General features: G+C 34.6%; 1 protein-coding gene across 2 annotated transcripts in view; it reads left to right on the top strand.

Annotated features, from left to right (window-relative positions):
* Positions 1-19,990, top strand: part of LOC150100573 (recQ-like DNA helicase Blm) — a 317,833-nt gene that overhangs the window by 254,661 nt on the left and 43,182 nt on the right. For both annotated transcript variants that reach the window (XM_090401345.1, XM_090401343.1), the window contains 2 exons: positions 8,322-8,506; positions 19,273-19,402. In XM_090401345.1, the coding sequence (XP_090257471.1) occupies positions 8,322-8,506; positions 19,273-19,402 (315 nt within the window). The remainder of the gene's footprint in view (positions 1-8,321; positions 8,507-19,272; positions 19,403-19,990) is intronic.

The raw sequence follows: 19,990 nt of genomic DNA, 5'->3' as shown, positions 1-19,990 counted from the left end.
TGGTAAATTTTTCTCTGTCCTTCCTTTGTTTCTAATTGATCATACAGATCTTGATATGCCATGGCCTTCGCCTGTGCCACAACTCTCTTGGCTTCTTGCTTTCTCTCTTTGTACACCTCTCTGTCCTCTTCCACTCTTGACTCATCCCACTTCTGCTTTGCCTTCCTCTTAGCTGTCACTGCCACTTGTACATCATTATTCCACCACCAACCCTCCTTCTGCTCTCTAATCTTTCCAGATGTCTCACCAAGCACCTCGATTGCACAGCTCAGGATTACTTTTGAATTATGTTTCCACCAATCTTGTACACTTTCCAGTCCATCTGAAATCCTCTCTAACACTCTCTCCCTAAAACGATTCCTCACACTCTCCTCTTTTAAGCGAAACCACTTAATTGTCTTCATCCCATGGCAACCAGAAGTTCTTATCTTCGATCTTATTTTAAAGTATGCGCACAGCAGTCGGTGTTGTTGTGCTACTTGATCTGTTGGAATTACTTTACAATTTGTCACAACCTTAAGGTGTTTTCTTCTAGTCAAAATGTAGTCAATTTGTGAGCTGTTGTTACCACTTCTAAATGTTATCAAATGTTCTTCCCTCTTGAAGAAAAACGAGTTCACAATTGCCAGATCAAAAACGCTACTGCAAAGTCCACAACCCTCTCTCCTTCCTGGTTCATCATTCCCACTCCGTGGCCACCATGCACCCTTTCACAGTCTCTATTCATGCCATATGTGCATCATCTAATTAAACAAAGCACCTCAAAAAAGATAGAATGTCAGATACTGGATAATTTTAACAGAATTAAAGATAGGTATTATCATTGCACAAAGCCTCATTTCTAAAGAGGTATAGCTTACAGAGAAGTTGCTGAAGTAACATATTGACACAGAAGTTAAGTTACTTAGACACCGAACATCAAAAGAGAAATCTTGCTAATTAATAACCCTAATATATTCAGGCAATAAAGAACTGGAAAAGGAAAGAGCAAATTGTAGTATTTAAAATGCCAAACACACATTCCATTCTCTTAGAGAAATTCTTTGAGTCATTAGAAAAGATAATAGACAAAAATAAAAAAGGTCCTTTTGCAAGGTAACATAATAGAGAGAGAGAGTTGGAAATAATTCCTGTACTTTACCTTCAAACAGATATTAATCCTGAACAAATAGCACGTCCATTTTGAATAGAGGACAGTTTCAAGTGGGATGAGGTAGAAAATATTGAGATGGCAACTTGCACACTGGACTTGTTTCCATTCTCTTATTGAATGCTAGTATACCAGTATACATGCATAGAAATTCAAATTAATTACTGTAATTTAACTCCGAATAGTTTTTATTAACCTTGTACGAATCATAAATCTAACTGTTGAATACTGAATTGGGCTGTTCCTTAGTGCTTCTACTAAAATTTTTGACTCAGTGCTGACTGATTGCTGGCACTTCTCTCACTACTTCATTTTCACATAGATGTTCAATTCCTGCTACATGTATTTTTTACATATATTTTTACGTTAATACCCATTAGATTTTGCATCAATAATTGCTACACTCTTCTATATCAAGAGACTTACATCTATAAGAGGTATGCAGTGGCTAGTCACCAACCCCTCACAATTCAACTCCAAAGTCACATTTTCATTTGTTAGCTCACCATCCTTTGGAACATGCTCTTTTTATGTATTTCCTGAAAAATACAGTCTTCAGTCCTTTATATCCAATGTTAACAAGTTTATCCTTTTCCATAACTTTCTGTCTATTCATATTACCAATGTATTAATTGAATAGCCTGTCCTCTTTTGGATAACTATAAATATGTATATATACCTTATTTACTCAAATATAACTCGCACTTTTTTTGAAAATGAAAATGAAAAATGAAAGTTAAAAGAACGTGGTGCGAGATACATGTGAGGATTTTCAGAAACTGAACTTTTTCATTAAAAAGCTAAATTGAGGTTTATAATTAAATCCTCAGTATTCATTATAATTACTTACATTATTCATAAAATTAATGCATTTGAATTTTAATTATCAATGTTATTTATGCAGTCAGCAGCTCACCTTAAGCATGCGATGTATTTGAATCATCTAGCAACAATGCTTCTATAATTAAATTTATTACCATATCTCATTATTTTTGTGGGACATTGCAAAATCATGTCTTAAGCTCTCAAAATCCAGTTGAACAACAGGATGGTCTAATGATGGTCTCTTAATCTTAATCCATCCTGCACAATCCAAGATCAAGTAGAAGTTAATGCTCTCACTCCCACATTTCCTCTGCTGGTTGCTTGCATCTCTATGTATATGATTGGTGTGGTATTAACAAAAGATCACCCGACTCGATGACAAAGGCGAGCTAACGATTGTTGAGTTGAAATGCTGATTCTCCTCAACCAAATTCCAAAATATCTGAAACTGCCATAACAACATTCACTCTCTAAACTTTTTCGTGTGCAAACTGTATGCGAAACTTCTTTTGTAAAGTAAAATCTTGGGTGCAAGATATACGCGAGGGCGAGTTATATTCGAGTGAATACAGTATGATCATGTACAAATGCTCACATGAAGAAAATACACAGTATAATCAATAACACAAAGGTTTTACCGTTCTCTCGGTAGAAGGTTGAAACATATTTGAAGATATACATTAACCATCCCACTTGCCTTGCAGTGTTTACATGTGAATCAAAATATGGGTGTGCAAGTATCCACTGAAATTAAAATATCATTCAGATACCATTGAAATAACATGAACACAAAACATAAAGTGGTTGATATATTGCATCCACATGAACAGATAGTTGGGTAAAAAAAAAAGAAAGCTGATAATTTTAGTGGTCTGCAAATATAATATACCAAGGTTTAATTAAATATAGAAGTCATATATTTTCCATATTCAAGTAGAGAAAACGGTGTATCACTTTATTATTAAATATTCTGGATCAGGGATAGTTGGGGAAAGTTTTCTTCTTGGTTACAGTGTATATTATACTTGACAAGAATTATCTTCTTGGGTCTGGCTCCCACTATTGAGCCCTCAATAAAGATTAAAACTGGTCTAGGTAATGACCCTTCCCATAATGTTTTTGCATTACAGGATATTTAAGTCAGTTGATGTGAAGTTAACAGCCTCTACATACAAATAGACTAATCATGAAGTTACTTCATACTATGATTACACTTGGGTATAGGATTAAAACAAGAGTATAATTTCTTGTCAAGCTTAATATAAATGTGCCACTAATAAATGTATCCTGTTGCCATGTCTGAATTACTCTTTGCTGTTTGCAATGTCTTGCTCTCATGATGTCATTCACTCATTTGAAAGTACTGTGTATATTGAGAGATGAGCAGAATAAGTTAACTGCTTTTAAGAATAACCTAAGAGCAGTTAGACAGGAACAGAGATGTAAAAAGGAGAGTTGTCAGAAATTCCTGTAAAAAAGAGTTATCGCTTTCTGTGGTTTCTCTACTATGTAAAAATTAATTTACTTTTAGTAAATGTGATGTGAGTTTTTCTTGTAATTGAAAAGAAACCCATATAATTTTATATATTTATCTGATAACCACCAAATAGAAAAGGAATGTCCTAAAATAATTACATTCTGTAGACAGTTAAAACTTTTGAGTGCAATTATTAATGTTCCTGCTTGAACAGATACTAATAAGGCATTATTGAGAAGAACAGAGCTGGGTAGATAGCATCTTGATCTTTTGATGACAGCATGTCTTTGTTAAATATAGATTCAGCCATCCTGTTCTGATATTCTATACCTGAAGAACAAGATAGCACAGCCCCAACACAAGAAAACCTGATCATTGGACAGAACCTAAAAAAGTAACAGAACTGTAGAAAAGTTAACAAGTAGCAATTGATATAGTTCCCCTTTTACTTTTTTTTTATCTATTTTATTTTATTATAATTTTTTATTTTAAAAAGTTTGATTTAATTTTTTTTAAATTTAAATTGTACTCTTCCCCTTACCAAAAGTCAGGCCAGTGTAAACAGTTAACAAAGCAGTTATACTATAGCTTATGTGTATTGTGACACACACACAACAGATTTACTTGGTTGTGGAACATATTTGAAATAGATTAAATGACTGGAAGCCTAGAGATAAAAATAGAAATACTATTTTTTTATTTAAATAGCAAGCATAATTAGTTTCATCTTCTTAGAAGACTTCATTGGGTGCATTACATGAAAAGAGACAAAAAAAAAACATAACTATAAATTAAATTGCCAATGTATTACTGACATTTGAAGACGTTCCAGATACCACAGTATTGTTCAGCACGTGGTCATGATCTTGTGCCATCGCCAAAGTTGGATAGTAGTGCAGTTTTTTTTTTTTTTTTTTTTTAATTAAAAAAAATATATATATTTTTATCTCTCAGCTTCTAGTCATTTAACCACCATACCGGCCATTATGGATCAAATACTCATCCTCATACGCTTCTTCTTATCCATCATATATTTCAATGTAATATCAGTGGTATTACAATTTTAATATGCACTTCGCATCCATGATAACCTTAACATCTATAGACGTCTTGGCCGGTAGCGTGGTTAATTTATTTCAAATATATATATATATATATATATATTGTTTTTGTCTCCATAAGTTCTACACAATAAATAATATAATATATTGTTATTTATATTATTATAACTATTATATTGTTAGTTTTTTTGACATAAAATACTTTTATCATGCATTGAAAGGTTGGCAGTAATTTTCCTAATTTTTCTGTAGTAGTATCAGTAGTAGTCACAAATATATCTGTTTCAAAACCAATCTTGAAGAATTCCAATCTTTCTTTAACTAAAGAATACCCTTTTCTGCAAAACAGGTACCTTAAATTCTTATTAGACCAAAATTTAATGAACCATCCTTGCAATATATGTGAAGGTTCATATGGTCCATTCTGGTCCATTCATCTGTAGTAAGGGTGGCCAAGTTTCTTAGGTTCAAGAGCCTCATAGGAAGATTTTTCAGATGTTTGTGAGCTTCAAGATATTTTCTAAAAAATTTAATTATTAAAAACACATGCAGATACATATAATTATATTTGCATTATCAGGCTGTTTAATTACGAGGGTGATCTGAAAAGTTCTCGGCCTCTACCATAGATGGCAAAACTATTGGCATAATTTTTTTTTTCTAAGTTGGTCACAAGCATCCATGTGAAATTGCAAGTCAAATAGTTTACTTTATATAGCTGTGTGAAGCAAAAGTGTTGTCTGTATCCCTTGAAATGGATAAAATTGAGTATTGTGCAGTTATAAAATTCTTTGTAAAAGAAGGTTTAATGCCAAAATAAATTCATTTGAAGTTCATAAAAGTTTGTGGGCACTCTTCACCTTCATTTTCAACAATTAAGAAATGGGCTGCCAAGTTTAAACACTGCCATACCAGCTTTGAAGAACATCCAAAAATTGTAACAACACCAGAAATCATTGATCAAGTGCATGATATGGTATTGGATGACCGGCGAGTCAGAGTGCGTGAAATTGCTGACACTATAGGCATTTCAAAAGAATGTGTAGGGTATATTTTGCATGAAGAATTGCAAATGAAAAAGCTTTGCACAAGATGGGTGCCATGCTTGCTCACAGCAGATCAAAAACGCACTCGCATGAAAATCTCTGAACAGTGCTTGGAGCGTTTTAACAAGAATAAAACTGATTTTGTGCATCTATTTATTACTATGGATGAGACTTGGATTCACCATAACACACCAGAATCCAAACAGCAGTCAAAACAGTGGACAGAAGCCAGTTGTTCAGTGCCAAAGAAGAAGACAAAGTTGGTTCCGTCAGCAGAAAAGGTCATGGCATCGGTGTTTTGGGATGCTAAAGGCATTTTGTTTATTAAATATCTCGAAAAGGGTAAAACAATAACCGGGTATAATTATCCCGATCTTTTAACCAGACTAGATGAAAAAATTCATAAGAAAAGACCCGGTTTGCAGAAGAAAAAAAATCGTCTTTCATCAGAACAATGCACCTGCCCACAAAGGTGTTTTGGCAATGGGAAAATTAAGGGATCTATCTGCACTATGAATTGTTGGAACATCCACCCTTTTCCCCAGATTTGGCTCCCTCTGACTTCTATCTCTTCCCAAAACTAAAACTCTTCCTTGCTGGTCAGCGTTTTTCTTCGAATCAAGAGGTGATTGCAGCTGTAGGGAGGTATTTTGGATATTACTGAGAACCACTATAGGGATGGGATAATGGCGCTGGAGCATTGCTTTAATAAATGTATTGGTCTTAAGGGAGATTATGTCGAAAAATAAAAATAATTTTGAAATTATAAATTTGTTTTTTCATTGTTAGGCTGAGACCTTTTCAGACCACCCTTGTACTGCTTGTAGAAAATAAGGTTGGGTTTTCATTTTTGCAGATAATACTTTAAAGTCTAACTGATGTGAAGTTAAAATAGTATGAAGAAGTTCAGTCAGTTGTTTGTTGAGGACAGCATGTTGGTTTGACTTAATAAACTTCATTACCAAGAAGAGAGCTTCACAACATTAAGTTGCCTCAAAAATAGGGATAAGTTGGAAACAGTTTTCTTAAGGTGAGGATTCTCTACCTATGGTACTTGTTTCCAAAAGTTCAACTGCAACAGTCTTATGTATGATTAATCTCATGATGGATTTCTTTGTAACTGCAAACCTCTTTTAGAGAAACTTTCTTAAATTAATTTTTTTTTTTTTATAAATAGCATTAATAGAAATTCCTTCTACAGCTGTAAGTTTAGCAACTAATTCATCTTCTTCTAGCATGTGCTGTTTTACAAATTGAAATGTGTGTTTTAAGTGGATGGTGTTGGTGCATCATCTTCTACTTTTCTTTCTTTTCAAGATATGAATATGTTCAAGATGATGATGATGAAACTCATTTGATGATGCTTTTCATTGCAGTGCTTTGGAACACATTGGACAACAGGATTGCTTATTTTTGCCCTCTTTTTTTTCAAACACTGCCAACATTCTTTCTACATTTTACTCATAAAAGGCAACTACAATAAAGTAAGGAAAATTGGTGTTTTATTCAAAAATAATTGTCTTATTTTAATAACTTAAATTTCACACTGCATATGAATATATATAGGCGTGAAGGGACTGGGATTATGGTGGACTTGGGCCAGATCAGGTGAGAGTATTTTTAATAATCAAATGAGTGTTAAAATAATAATAACTCTAATTTCTCTGGAAATATTTATACTATTCCTGGTAATCAGGAATGTTAAAATTATGAATTTTCCCAAGAATTCTTAATAATAAACTCTTTGAGAACACTCACTGAAGATGCTGAACACCTTTGATGAGTGTAATGACTCTACCATAATCATTCCAAATAAGTCACCTGTCGCCTTTTTCCCAGCAAGTTCTATTATTTTCTGCCAAAACTGGAATTAAAACTCACAGGCCTGGTCTCAGCAGCGGTTTGCTCAACTCCAAATAGAATTTGATGCTCATGTGCACACACATACACACACTTGCACATCATCTTTAAGACGATACAGGTAAAATGAAATTTACTTGTGCTGCTCACAATGTTATTTAATAGATTATTACTTCTGGTGAATTATTGCTTTGGTTACTTCTAGCATACATTGGAAGTGGCAGAGAAGTCAGCAAAGAGGACTCTTTTACCACTGGTTATATCATGCTAGAAACTTATGATTACATCTCTCTCTCTCTCTCTCTCTCTCTCTCTCTCTCTGTCTCTTTTACACACAGTGCAGGATAGTGTCTCTAACCAATTGGCTATGAGTTAAAATTCTACTGTGGCATTGATGTTTTGCAAATTTGTAGGTAGTAAATGATTCTTGCTACTTGGTGGGTGACCACTACTCTGCTTATTCAAGGCCTATAGTGAATTGGAAAAGTTTTGGTCTCAGTAATTGGGTTTTTAGAATACCTAATCCTTTTTCTGTCAGGATATTAAAATTGCATTGGATTACTTATCATTTGTTGGTTGCATTGACAAAAAATTATATTGCATGCATATACTATTTGACCACACAGAATTGCTACATTCTTTCATATTTTAGTAACAGAAATTTAGTTTTCAGAAGTATGCGGTTCCCTTATTCAAAACACCTAAATTAGAATTTCAGATCTTTCTCAAATTGATTTACATTACTATTGTTGTTGTCAATAAATTTTATATTTAATTTTTACAATACATTTTTGTAGGTATTTATTATTAATTTATTTAATTTATTAATAAATAAATTTCTTTTTAACTCTTTATACTTTTGTATTTTAAAGTTTGATTATTGTTATTGTCTTTGGTTTCAGAAAATGATGATGAGAATTATCAAGCAAAGCGAATGCACATGGACAATCTGTTCCGAATGGTTCATTATTGTGAAAATAAAACTGACTGTCGCAGACTACAGATGTTAGAATATTTTGGAGAAATATTTGATAACCAGCTGTGTCTTGCAGATTATAAGCACACGTGCGATAATTGCCTCAGTAAGGTAATATTTTAAGCTTCTACTTTGAATTTTGCTTTTTTTACCACTGAAATTGTGTAGAAACATAAAGTTAAGGGGTGCTTAAGGGTCAAAGCTGGATACTTGAGAGGAGACCTCCACATTGCCTTTAAAGGAATGCGGAGAACCAACCAGGGCATCTGACCTAATGTCCAATCCTCACCTTCTTGTGGTGCACCCTGTTGGGTATCCACCTGGATACTGAACAAATGAGGATAGGCTTGCAATTTGGGATTTAGCCGACCAAATTGTATTCTTATTGGCTTAAACCAATATAGAAATGATGGTACAACATGACAAAATTTCATGCCGGCTGGGGCGTCGTCCGGTTAAACAAGGCCCCGTTGTTTTCGCCAGGGAACCAGGTCGAACAGCAAAAAAGTCAGCTACTGGAACAAATCTGGAAGCACATCCCAACTCAACATTACCAGAGTTAAAGATCGGTACTATCAACATACGAAGCATGAATGGCAAAGAAATGGAGCTAGATGAAGAATTAGATAAGTACCAGATCAACATAATAGGGATGACTGAAACAAAAAAGACAAAAACTGGTGAGATCTTTCTGAGCAAAAAATACAAAATGTTATATTCAGGCAATGACAATCAAGGAAAAGAAGGAGTAGCCATAGTATTCAACACAAAATAAGAGGCTAATCTTCTTGAATGGCAGTCAGTCTCAAGTAGAGTAATGTGGGCAAATATGAGAATGGGAAACTGGACAATGAAACGTATTTGTGCCTATGGTCCCACAGAAGGTTCTACTAAGGTAGAAGTGGAGGAATTTTTTGAGACTAGAAAAAGCAACTGACACAATGAAAAAGGAAAGTTTGTCCTTGTTGGAGATCTAAATAGCAAAGTAGGAAATGATTGTGAGACATACAAAAATATTTTGGGAAAATTTGGAGAAAAGAGCAAAGCTAATAATAATGGCAAATATCTGTTGGATTTCTGCTCAGGACATGGACTGGTTATTACTAACACCATGTTCCAACATAAAAATATGCACAAATTTCAATTTTTCAAATAAAAATTTGAAAAATTGAAAACGATCACTATTTAGTCTTGAGCAGGATAAAATTGAATTTCATATTGAAAAGAATAACATGTAAGAAAGTTTTAAAGTGAATAAAAGTTGAGCAGCTCTCAGATTGTGAACTGTAGACTAAAATACACAAAGATTATTGAAGAAAAAATGAAGGAGTTTGAGAACAGCAACCAAACCTTGGAGATTCAGTGGCAAGCCTTGAAGAAAATACTGATTGATTCAGCCAGAAAGGCATGTGGTGAGGTTGTCTTCAAGGATAGAAAAATCAGAACTCCATGGTGGACACAGGAAGTTAAAGAGGCAGTGAAGGAAAAGAAGAAAGCATATCAAAAGTTCCTAGTAAATAAGTCAGCTTTTGCTCTTAGAGAATACAGAGACAAATATAAGAAAGGGAAACATTGTGTAAAACTAGCTGAACAAAAGTCATGGGAGGACTTTGATAAGAACATAGAAAATAAATATCAAGAAGGTAGTAAGATATTCTGGAGGTTGTTGAAGAAGCTTAGAAATGGAGGAAATGTGCTGTAAAAGGAGTTAGAGATGATAAAGGTGACATGAAAACAGGAGAAAAAGCTATCCTTGAAGTATGGAGTAATTACTTCAAAAAATTGCTAAATGAAACAAGCAGTGATAGCACAGTGGTAAAAAACACTCAACAGGCATACAGTCAGGAATACATATCCATACTTGAAGTAGAAAAAACCATCCAAGGCTTGAAATGTAGAAAGGCAGCAGGAGTAGATGATATTCGACCAGAAATCTTGAAGTATGGTATAAAAGTCTTACAGTGGCTGCACTGCATAGTTCAGAAGGCCTGGACAGAGAGACGAATTCCTGATAATTGGAGTAGAGCTCTAATAGTACCCATATATAAAAAGGGAAATAAAACTGAATGTGATAATTTCCCTACTGAGTGTTCCTGGCAAGATTTATGCAAGTATACTTGAGAAACGGTTGAGAAGAATTGCGGAAGAAAAGCTTGGTGAAGAACAAGCTGGATTCAGGCCAAATAGAGGCTGTCAGGTCAGATCTTCACTTTACGACAAATAGTTGAGAAAGCATGGGAATATAACAAAGATCTGTATTTAAGTTTTGTCGATCTTGAAAAGGCATATGAAAAGGTGCCAAGAGAGGAGCTATTCAATACGCTACAGCTATATGGTGTCAATGGGGCATTGTATGAAGCAATACTTAGTCTTTATTTGAGTTAGAAATTAACAGTTAGAATTGAAGAAAGTAGAGGAAGATGGTTTAATGTTAAATCTGGTGTGAGACAAGGATGTACATTATCCCCTCTGTTATTCATTATCTATATAGATCACATTATAAAGGAAAGTGGTATTAAACATGATATCAGAATTGGAGATGGTAATGTCAGCTCTTTGCTTTATGCAGACGATGTTATACTTCTAAATAAATCCGCTACAAATTTGCAAGATTCCTGACTAAATTGAGTAACTGTTATAATAGATATGGTATGAAGGTCAGCATTAAAAAGACAAAGACAATGAAAATAGGTAGAATTGTTGAAAATGTCAACTGTATTGTCAATGGGGAACCTGTAGAACAAGTAAAACATTTCAGCTAATTAGGCATGATTTTTACTGAAGATGGTAAATGAAATATGGAGATAGACAACAGAATCAACAAAGTTGGTATGATAGGAAGTCAATTGAATAAAGTCATATGGAATAAGAAAGAAATTAGTCAGAACACTAAATTAGCTGTATACAAGACAGTGTTCAAACCAGTTTTAACTTATTGATCTGAGAGCTGGGTCAGAAGTAAAACACTCGATCAAAGAGTAGTGACCACAGATATGAGAGTCCTGAGAAAGATTAGAGATGTGAACAGATAGCATCAATGGCAATATCATATTAATAATGAGGATATTAGGAAAGAACTTGACATTGCAGCATCCAGGAATGCATTAGCAGAGCTAATCTCAGGTGGTATGGTCACTTAAACAGAATGGGTGAGGAAAGGTTAGCAAAACAAGTGTTCTCTGCCAGGTTGGCAGGAAAACAACCCAGAGGAAGACCAAGATATAGGTGGATTGATACAGTGCAACGTGCCTTAAACGATAGAAATATAAGATCTGATAATGTTGGAGTCTTGACAAGTAACAGACTGATTTGGAGGAAAATTGTAGATAGGAAGTTAGTAATGATGTAAATTTTTCATGTAGTACTATCATATCCTGTACACCCCTTGAGGGTACATGTCAGGAATTTGGTGGTGTTAAGGTAGTACAACACCATATTCAGTCCGGAAGATATTTTCTGAGAAGCTTGAATGGCAAAGAAATGGAGCTAGCTGAGGAATTAGATAAGTACCAGATCGACATAATAGGGGTGACTGAAACAAAAAAGACCAAAACTGGTGAGATCTTTCTGAGCAATAAATACAAAATGTTATATTCAGGCAATGACAATCAAGGAAAAGAAGGAGTAGCCATAGTATTCAACACAAAATACGAGGCTAATCTTCTTGAATGGCATTCAGTCTCAAGTAGAGTAATGTGGGCAAATATGAGAATGGGGAACTGGACAATGAGACTTATTTGTGCCTATGGTCCCACAGAAGGTTCTACTAAGGTAGAAGTGGACGAATTTTTTGACGCTTTAGAAAAAGCAACTGACACAATGAAAAAGGAAAAGTTGGTCCTTGTTGGGGATCTAAATAGCAGAGTAGGAAATGATTGTGAGACATATAAAAATATTTTGGGAAAATTTGGAGAAAAGAGCAAAGCTAATAATAATGGCAAATATCTGTTGGATTTCTGCTCAGGACATGGACTGGTTATTACTAACACCATGTTCCAACATAAAAATGTGCACAAATTCACATGGAGAGAAGAGGCTAGGAATAAGAAAAGTCTCATTGACTATGTTATTGTTGATAGTGATGTTTTCTCCCTGGTGCAGGACACCAGAGTGTACAGAGGAATTGAAATTGGAAGCGATCACTATTTAGTCTTGAGCAGGATAAAATTGAATTTCATATTGAAAAGAATAACATGTAAGAAAGTTTTAAAGCGAATAAAAGTTGAGCAGCTCTCAGATGTGAACTGTAGACTAAAATACAGAAAGATTATTGAAGAAAAAATAAAAGAGTTTGAGAACAGGAATCAAACCTTGGCGATTCAGTGCAAGCCTTGAAGAAAGTCCTGATTGATTCAGCTAGAGAGGCATGTGGTGAAGTTGTCTGCAAGGATAGAAAAATTAGAACTCCATGGTGGACACAGGAAGTTAAAGAGGCAGTGAAGGAAAAGAAGAAAGCATATCAAAAGTTCCTGGCAAATAAGTCAGCTTTTACTCTTACAGAATACAGATACAAATGTAAGAAAGCTAAACAGTATGTAAAACTAGCTAAACAAAAGTCATGGGAGGACTTTGGCAAGAATATAGAAAATAAATATCAAGAAGGTGGCAAAATATTCTTAGGTACAAAATGCGTTAGACGATAGAAATATAAGATCTGATAATGTTGAAGTCTTGACAAGTAACAGACTGATTTGGAGGAAAATTGTAGATAGGAAGTTATTAATGATGTAATTTTTTCATGTAGTACTGTCATATCCTGTACACCCCTTGAGGGTACATGGCAGGAATTTGATGATGATGATGATGATGAGATATTTTCTGGCGCAAACTTTGTTTGCTCACACTTGGATAAAGGATTAAACTAAATTTATTATAGTCTAACCAAGCGAAAAATAAACTTTCAACATCTTTCTCTAAATCCAGAGTAATTTAATAAAAAAGGTGTCACACCTTTAGGCAACTCCTATAGGTAAAGATGATCTCGCTATTGCCTCTGCCTGGTATCTCCACCTCTGGGCCTGGCTCCTACTGAAGAGACCTCAATAAAGGTCGAAACTAGTCTGGTAGGTGGCTCACACTTGGATAAAGGATTAAACTAAATTTATTATAGTCTAACCAAGTGAAAAATAAACTTTCAATTATTTTTGTTTTGTTTCCATTCTGTTATGATTTTGCAGTATTCATCCTTAAGATTGTCTCACAATTCAGTTAATGGTCTTTGTGTTCTGCTTGCTCCGTTTTTTTTCTTTTTCCCACTTTACAGTTATTACCTTTTCCAGTGTTGTTAGTAAATCTAGATCTTTCGTGAGTGCTGGATCATATGCCAGAAACTAGGCTCATTATTTGGAGGTTTGTACTTTATATTGATGACATGATCTGTGATATTAACACGTTGACTGCCATATGAATCAAATACGATTCACACTACATTTTTTCAATGCGTTTCGTTAATCATATTTGATTCGCATAAAGATTTTTCTTTCAGGCCGCATAGTTCACCCGTGATTCATATCTAAATGAAATGCTTATGAGTAATGGAAATTTGGGGCCTGGTAAACAGGTTTATATAATTAGCGCAGTAGAACTTCAACTACATGTACAACAGGTGGCCTATTATAGAAGTAAAAAAAATTGTAAAACAAAAAGAAGTTGGCCTGGGGATCACAAAATTTTTTTAACATTACGGCAGTCAACGTGTTATTATTGTTGTTGACTGAGATGGTCTCTGTTAACTCTAGAATTTGATGTAGATTTTTGCTGAGGTTTAATCTATCTGTTTTTGTTGACACTCTTCCATTGGTCCAAGTGGGTAGGAGGGGGTTTGTTTTTAGAATTATGGTTGGTTCTTCATGCTGTGTTGCCTACATAGTGTGTTTAGATTGGTTCTTCGTTGTATTTCTCTGTGGGTGCAGTCTCCTATTTTATCCCTTTCATCTGTTATACAGTTGAAATAACCTCCAAAAATGTGTTCGTCACCCCTCCATATAACTGTTAAAGTTCTTGAAGAAAAGTGATTTTTGCTGTCATTGTTGGATGCATATATGTTTATGACATTTACTGTTTGATTGCCCAGTTTGACTATTACTGATATTATTCTTCCCTCTTAGTCTCTTGTGGAGGATACAGGTGTCTCTAGAAAGTTCACTGTGAAAATTATGGCCATTCCTTTTGGCAATGTTGCTCCCCCCCCCCACTCTTGTACGCTGTGATGTTGTGTATTTTCTCCATTTTCTTGATTTCTGTTATGTGGATTTCCTGGAGGAAAAATGTACAAATACCTTTTTATTCTTATTTGATTTACTATTGCCTCTTGCTTTTGTAGAAAAACCTTATGTTTAGGGAGGCAATTTTAAGAAGTGGGCCACCCATTATTGATTATTAGGTTGTAAAATTTTCTTTTCTCTATTTCATTCTGTTTCCCTTTCCTTTCAGTTTCCTGCTGTTTTCTTTCTTCTTTTCATTTCTGGGAGTGGCTTTGAGTAAGCATATCTTTTGATCATTGTTTTCAGCTTCTATTATATTAGTATTGTTACTGTGACATTCTCCTACATGTGTGCTGTTTAGTGAACAGTTTCCTAGACTGTGATCTTTGGTTTCCAGGTGGCTGACTTTTGCTCTAGTATTAACTTCAGTGTGATTCTTTTTATCATGAGATGAAGGTTGTCAACATTTTATGGTGGCATGTTCTTTAGGGGTTAGATCTGCTTCTGTTCTGCTTTTGGTTTCAAAGACTCTTCTGATTTGCTTTAATCATTGTCATAGCTTGGAAGCAAAGATTGTGTTTTATTGCTTCTCTTGGTGTTAACTTTATCAACAGAAAGGTCGTTATTTCCTTTTCCTCCCATCTGATTTATTGTTCTCTAGTGTCTCTGGGATCAGCAGCTGCATAGTGCTATTTCTATTATTTCCTTCTTTCTATTTCCTGCCTATCCTCCATGTTTTATTTGAAACTGTTCTCTTGAATTTGACTCTTGTTCTAATTGCTGGTGTTGGAGGGTAGTGTTTGCAAATTTTGAAGGTGGTACTGAGTGCCTGTTGAGTTCATTGCTTTTTCCTGTATCAACATATTTTTTACCATTGTCATTTTCTAAGTTTGCACTGTTTTTTAGATACTGCTGATGCACTTGCCTCTGTGTTATTTCACTTTTTATATGTGGGTTTGTAGGATTTCTTGTGTCTTTTTTTTCATTGTGTCTCTCCAGTGTTTCATCACATGTTGTCTAGGCTGTATCTGATATGTCATTTTTAGTTTCCTTCTCAATGGGTTTTTCTTTTCCAACAACATTAGGTTGAATTGTACTTCAGTTCCCATTATTTAGAAATGTTATTTTCTTGCTAATTGCATTAGCAAAGGTTTGGATTTAGCGCTATGCTCTATGATCCTGACTGCCACATTTTCTGCGTGGTGCAGAAATGTGGGCTGGATGTGGCCTATGAAGGAACAGTTACCATAGTATAGCATGAGTTCAGGCAACTTTTTACAAGATGCCTTTCTTAGTAGCACCTGCTGCGTACTGTTGTCATTGTTGGGTAGGTTACAATAGCAATATAATTCTTGTAGAAAGGTTTATACGCTGGTTAAACATGATAATTAAGTACTTAAGGAATTGACAGCGTATACTAGAAATATAAATTAAATCAACTTTAATATATACTTTCCAATATTTCGGCAACGTCACATTGCCATCTTCATGGGAACTTAAGATAAAGACATGTGCACGCAAGTACTACATAACAGCAAATGAGAAACGAAGCAAGGAAGCTACCGTTTCCTAAAGTCCTGATGGTTACCACTGGCGAGCTGTATTAGGTGTTCTTGGCCTTTGTGCTGAAGTTCTTCTGATGTATGTTTCCCAAATTTGGGGCAGTCTCATGCATCCAAATTTGTTGAGGTTTGGCATGTTCATAAGGGCTGAGGCTGATTCCATGAATAATCTTTCATATTTGAACTTGCTGCAGTGTATTACTGCGGCTTTCTTCCACTTTATTCTGTGGCGAGTATCCAGAGCATGGTCTGCAAGCCCAGAGTGGCTGTAATGGTGAAATCGGATGTAGTCCTTGTGTTCTGAGATTCTGATATTTGCTGTCCTGCCTGTTTGGCCAAAGTAGGACAATTTACAGCTGCAAGGGACTTGGTAAGGGGACAGCCATGAGTTCACCACTTTCCCCACCCTTGGTCAACTTCTTTATGGGGACTTTTGAAGAGAAAGCCTTAAATTCTGTCCCACAAAAACCTACAATATGGCTTCACTATGTTGATGATATATTCACTATTTGGCCACATGGCCCGGATACACTCCTCTCCTTCTTAACACACTTAAACAACCAACACCCTAGAATCAAGTTCACCCTGGAAAAAAGAGGAAAACAATAGCCTCCCCTTCCTAGACACAATAGTCACCCGCCAACCTTATGGAACCTTGGTTTTCTCAGTTTATAGAAAACCCACCCATACATTCACCAACAATCCCACCACCCCCACTATATGGAATTATTAAGACACTATTCAACAGGGCTAAACTAATCTGTTCAAATGACATAGCCCTAACCACTGAACTAAATCACATCCTTAACAATTTCTCAGCCAATGGCTACCCCCCCCCCCCAAAAAAAATACTAAAACCAGTTATCCACATCCCCCCCCCCCTTCACAAAAAAGATTAATCAATCTCTAAATCCATCATCATTCCCTACATCCGAGGCACATCGGAAAAAATCAACAAAATCCCAAAAAAACATGATTTGACCCTCTTGTTACAGACCATATAGAAAATTGGCATCCCTTATCCGCTCCACTAAAGACCAATCACTTCCCCTATACCTACCTGGTGTATACCAGGTCCCTTGCAGCTGTAAATTGTCTTACTTTGGCCAAACAGGCAGGACAACGAATATCAGAATCTCAGAACACAAGGACTACATCCGATTTCACCATTACAGCCACTCTGGGCTTGCAGACCATGCTCTGGATACTCACCACAGAATAAGGTGGAAGAAGCCACAGTAATACACCACAGCAAGTTCAGATATGAAAGACTATTCATGGAATCAACCTCAGCCCTTAGGAACATGCCAAACCTCAACAAATCTGGATGCATGAGACTGCCCCAAATTTGGGAAACATACATCAGAAGAACTTCAGCCCAAAGGTCAAGAACACCTAATATAGCCTGCCAGGGGGGCACCATCAGGACTTTAGGAAAATGGTAGCTTCCTCACTTCATTTCTCATTTGCTGTTATGTAGTACTTGCATGCACGTGTCTTTATCTTAAGTTCCCATGAAGATGGCAACGTGACATTGCTGAAATATTGGAAAGTATATATTAAAGTTGATGTAATTTATATTTCTAGTATATGCTGTAATGCCTTAAGTATTTAATTATCATAGTAGCAATATAACCTAGAATTTCTAGAAAGTTTAGTACTGTTTTCAACATTCTTTCATATTTATGATAACATTCTCTACTGAGGAGAACATCTTCAAAACTAGCCTCTTAATACTGAGGACACCTGTCCATATTTATGAAAAACCTTTTGCAAGTTGTCATCATTAATTTTGACTAGTATCTTTCTTATCATCATGGTTACAATGCTTGCACCAACTGAACTGACAGAATAATTTTTTTTTGTCGTGATCAATGCCATTTTGATTAATTTCTGTTTAGCTAACATGTTTCTCATGGTAATTTTGAACCTTTTCCTTGTCTCACCCCAACAGTTTAGTGCTTTGATATTATCAGGAAAATCAATATATAGTGATTTATTGTTTTGAGTTTTATTTTTGCCTTTTGAGAATAAATTCAGTAATCCAAGAAAAAAAAAATTTTTTTCTCTCAATGTGTATCTTTTCAGTGTCTCTTTATTTGGTTCACTATGAATGAAGTAGCCATATTTGCTTATAATGTTGATTTTAAGATAATTTCTCAGGAATATTATTTTCATTCATTATAGAACACTTCATTTTAAATATAAAGAATTTAGCCTGTTGATTTCAGGATTTTTAAAATGAAAACAACTTAGATAATTGAAGCTAACAAATTTCATTTACCTTAAAAATATGACTACCTAGGTTGCGATGAGACTGTCAGTGTATTGGTCCAACTACAAGCCACTATATTATACAAGCTGTCTTCACTAAAACTGACTCCTAGAAATGATAAGAATGGTTTATTGTAGTATATAGTTTGCTATTGTGAATTCATTTTAGAACATGTGTTTGTGGAGCTTTACTTGGACTTTTCAGTAGTTTATTTTAATGGTGGGTGCTAATGCAAGAATTGACAGTAGTTTTGCAAAATGCCTGAAAGCTTTTCACAAACTATAGTTTTGATGCATGCATTGCTTCACCATTTTATTATCACTTTGAATTAATGATTTAATAATATTATTGAACAGTTTACTAGACATCTTTATTGCTCTTTCATATCAATCCTACCGAAGCACATTCAGACTGAAGTTTGCACAGGAATTTTTTCTACAAATAGGCATTTTACATAAATTAGATATCACTTCAAATTTCAACTGTCATGACTGTCCTAATTTGAATATAAATTCTTTCGATATGTTTATTGTATGTTCACTCTGTAAATGTTTGTTACAATAGCCTTGAGGAAAGAAATTTAAGTAAATGTAAGGAACATATTCAACTGAAAATATAAGTGATATTTTATATAACAGTAATGTAAAGTAATATACATTAATTACACTAGAATTGTTACTTCAGTAAGTATTTTCCAAACAAGAGCTCTGGAGTGATGATCATGTTCCTGGATAGAATATTTAATCAGTTTGAACTTATAATTAAGCAATTAAGTCTAAGAATAGATTATTACATGTAAGAATAGACTATTGTTTGATTATTTAATTTTATTTGTAGGAAACATATGAAAAGTTTGATGTGACAGAGGATGCAAAAGCCGTTATTAGATGCACGCAAGAACTAATGGGAAACAATCAAAAGAGTACAAAGAATTTTACCCTGACATATCTGGTTGATATATTTAAAGGTATTCTGAATATCAGTTCTTGTATACTTTTCTAGGTTTATTCTCCTAGAACATTGTTTCCCTTACCTTTACAGAACAGACTGCCATTGCAGACATGGCAGTAGAATTACCCACCCTAGTGATTAATCCTACTGTCATAGTAAAAGCATAAATTAAGTTTGTGAAAACCAAGCATATTTAGTTTAAACATGTGAGACTAACATGTCAATTATAGATGAGATGAAAATATTACACCTCCATTCTCATTCTGAATAAGTAACACATAGATACAGTTGAAAATATTCTTAATTTCAAACCAAAACAAAGAAAAAAGCAACATGAATACCGCAGTAACTTTTGCTTCCCTCATCATTGACATGCTTTGTAAACAATGTTTGTCTGCATAACAAACAACACCAACATTACTTTTCTTGACAGCTCATACAAAATTATAATTATGCCCTAATATCTAATTAAATAAATTTATTTTACATCTAATCAAAACTTCAGTAGCTAAAGACATCTCAAAACATCTTGCTCGCAACATATAACGAAACAAACATTTAAATAACTATTTTTATAAAATACCTTATAACTAACTTATTAACT

The sequence above is a fragment of the Typopeltis vanoorti genome, chromosome 12 (assembly GCF_054136105.1).
Source record: "Typopeltis vanoorti isolate ZY-2024b chromosome 12, IOZ_Tvanoo_1.0, whole genome shotgun sequence".
In the NCBI taxonomy this organism is placed as follows: Eukaryota; Metazoa; Arthropoda; class Arachnida; order Uropygi; family Thelyphonidae; genus Typopeltis; species Typopeltis vanoorti.
This window is presented reverse-complemented; position numbering and strand designations above follow the sequence as displayed.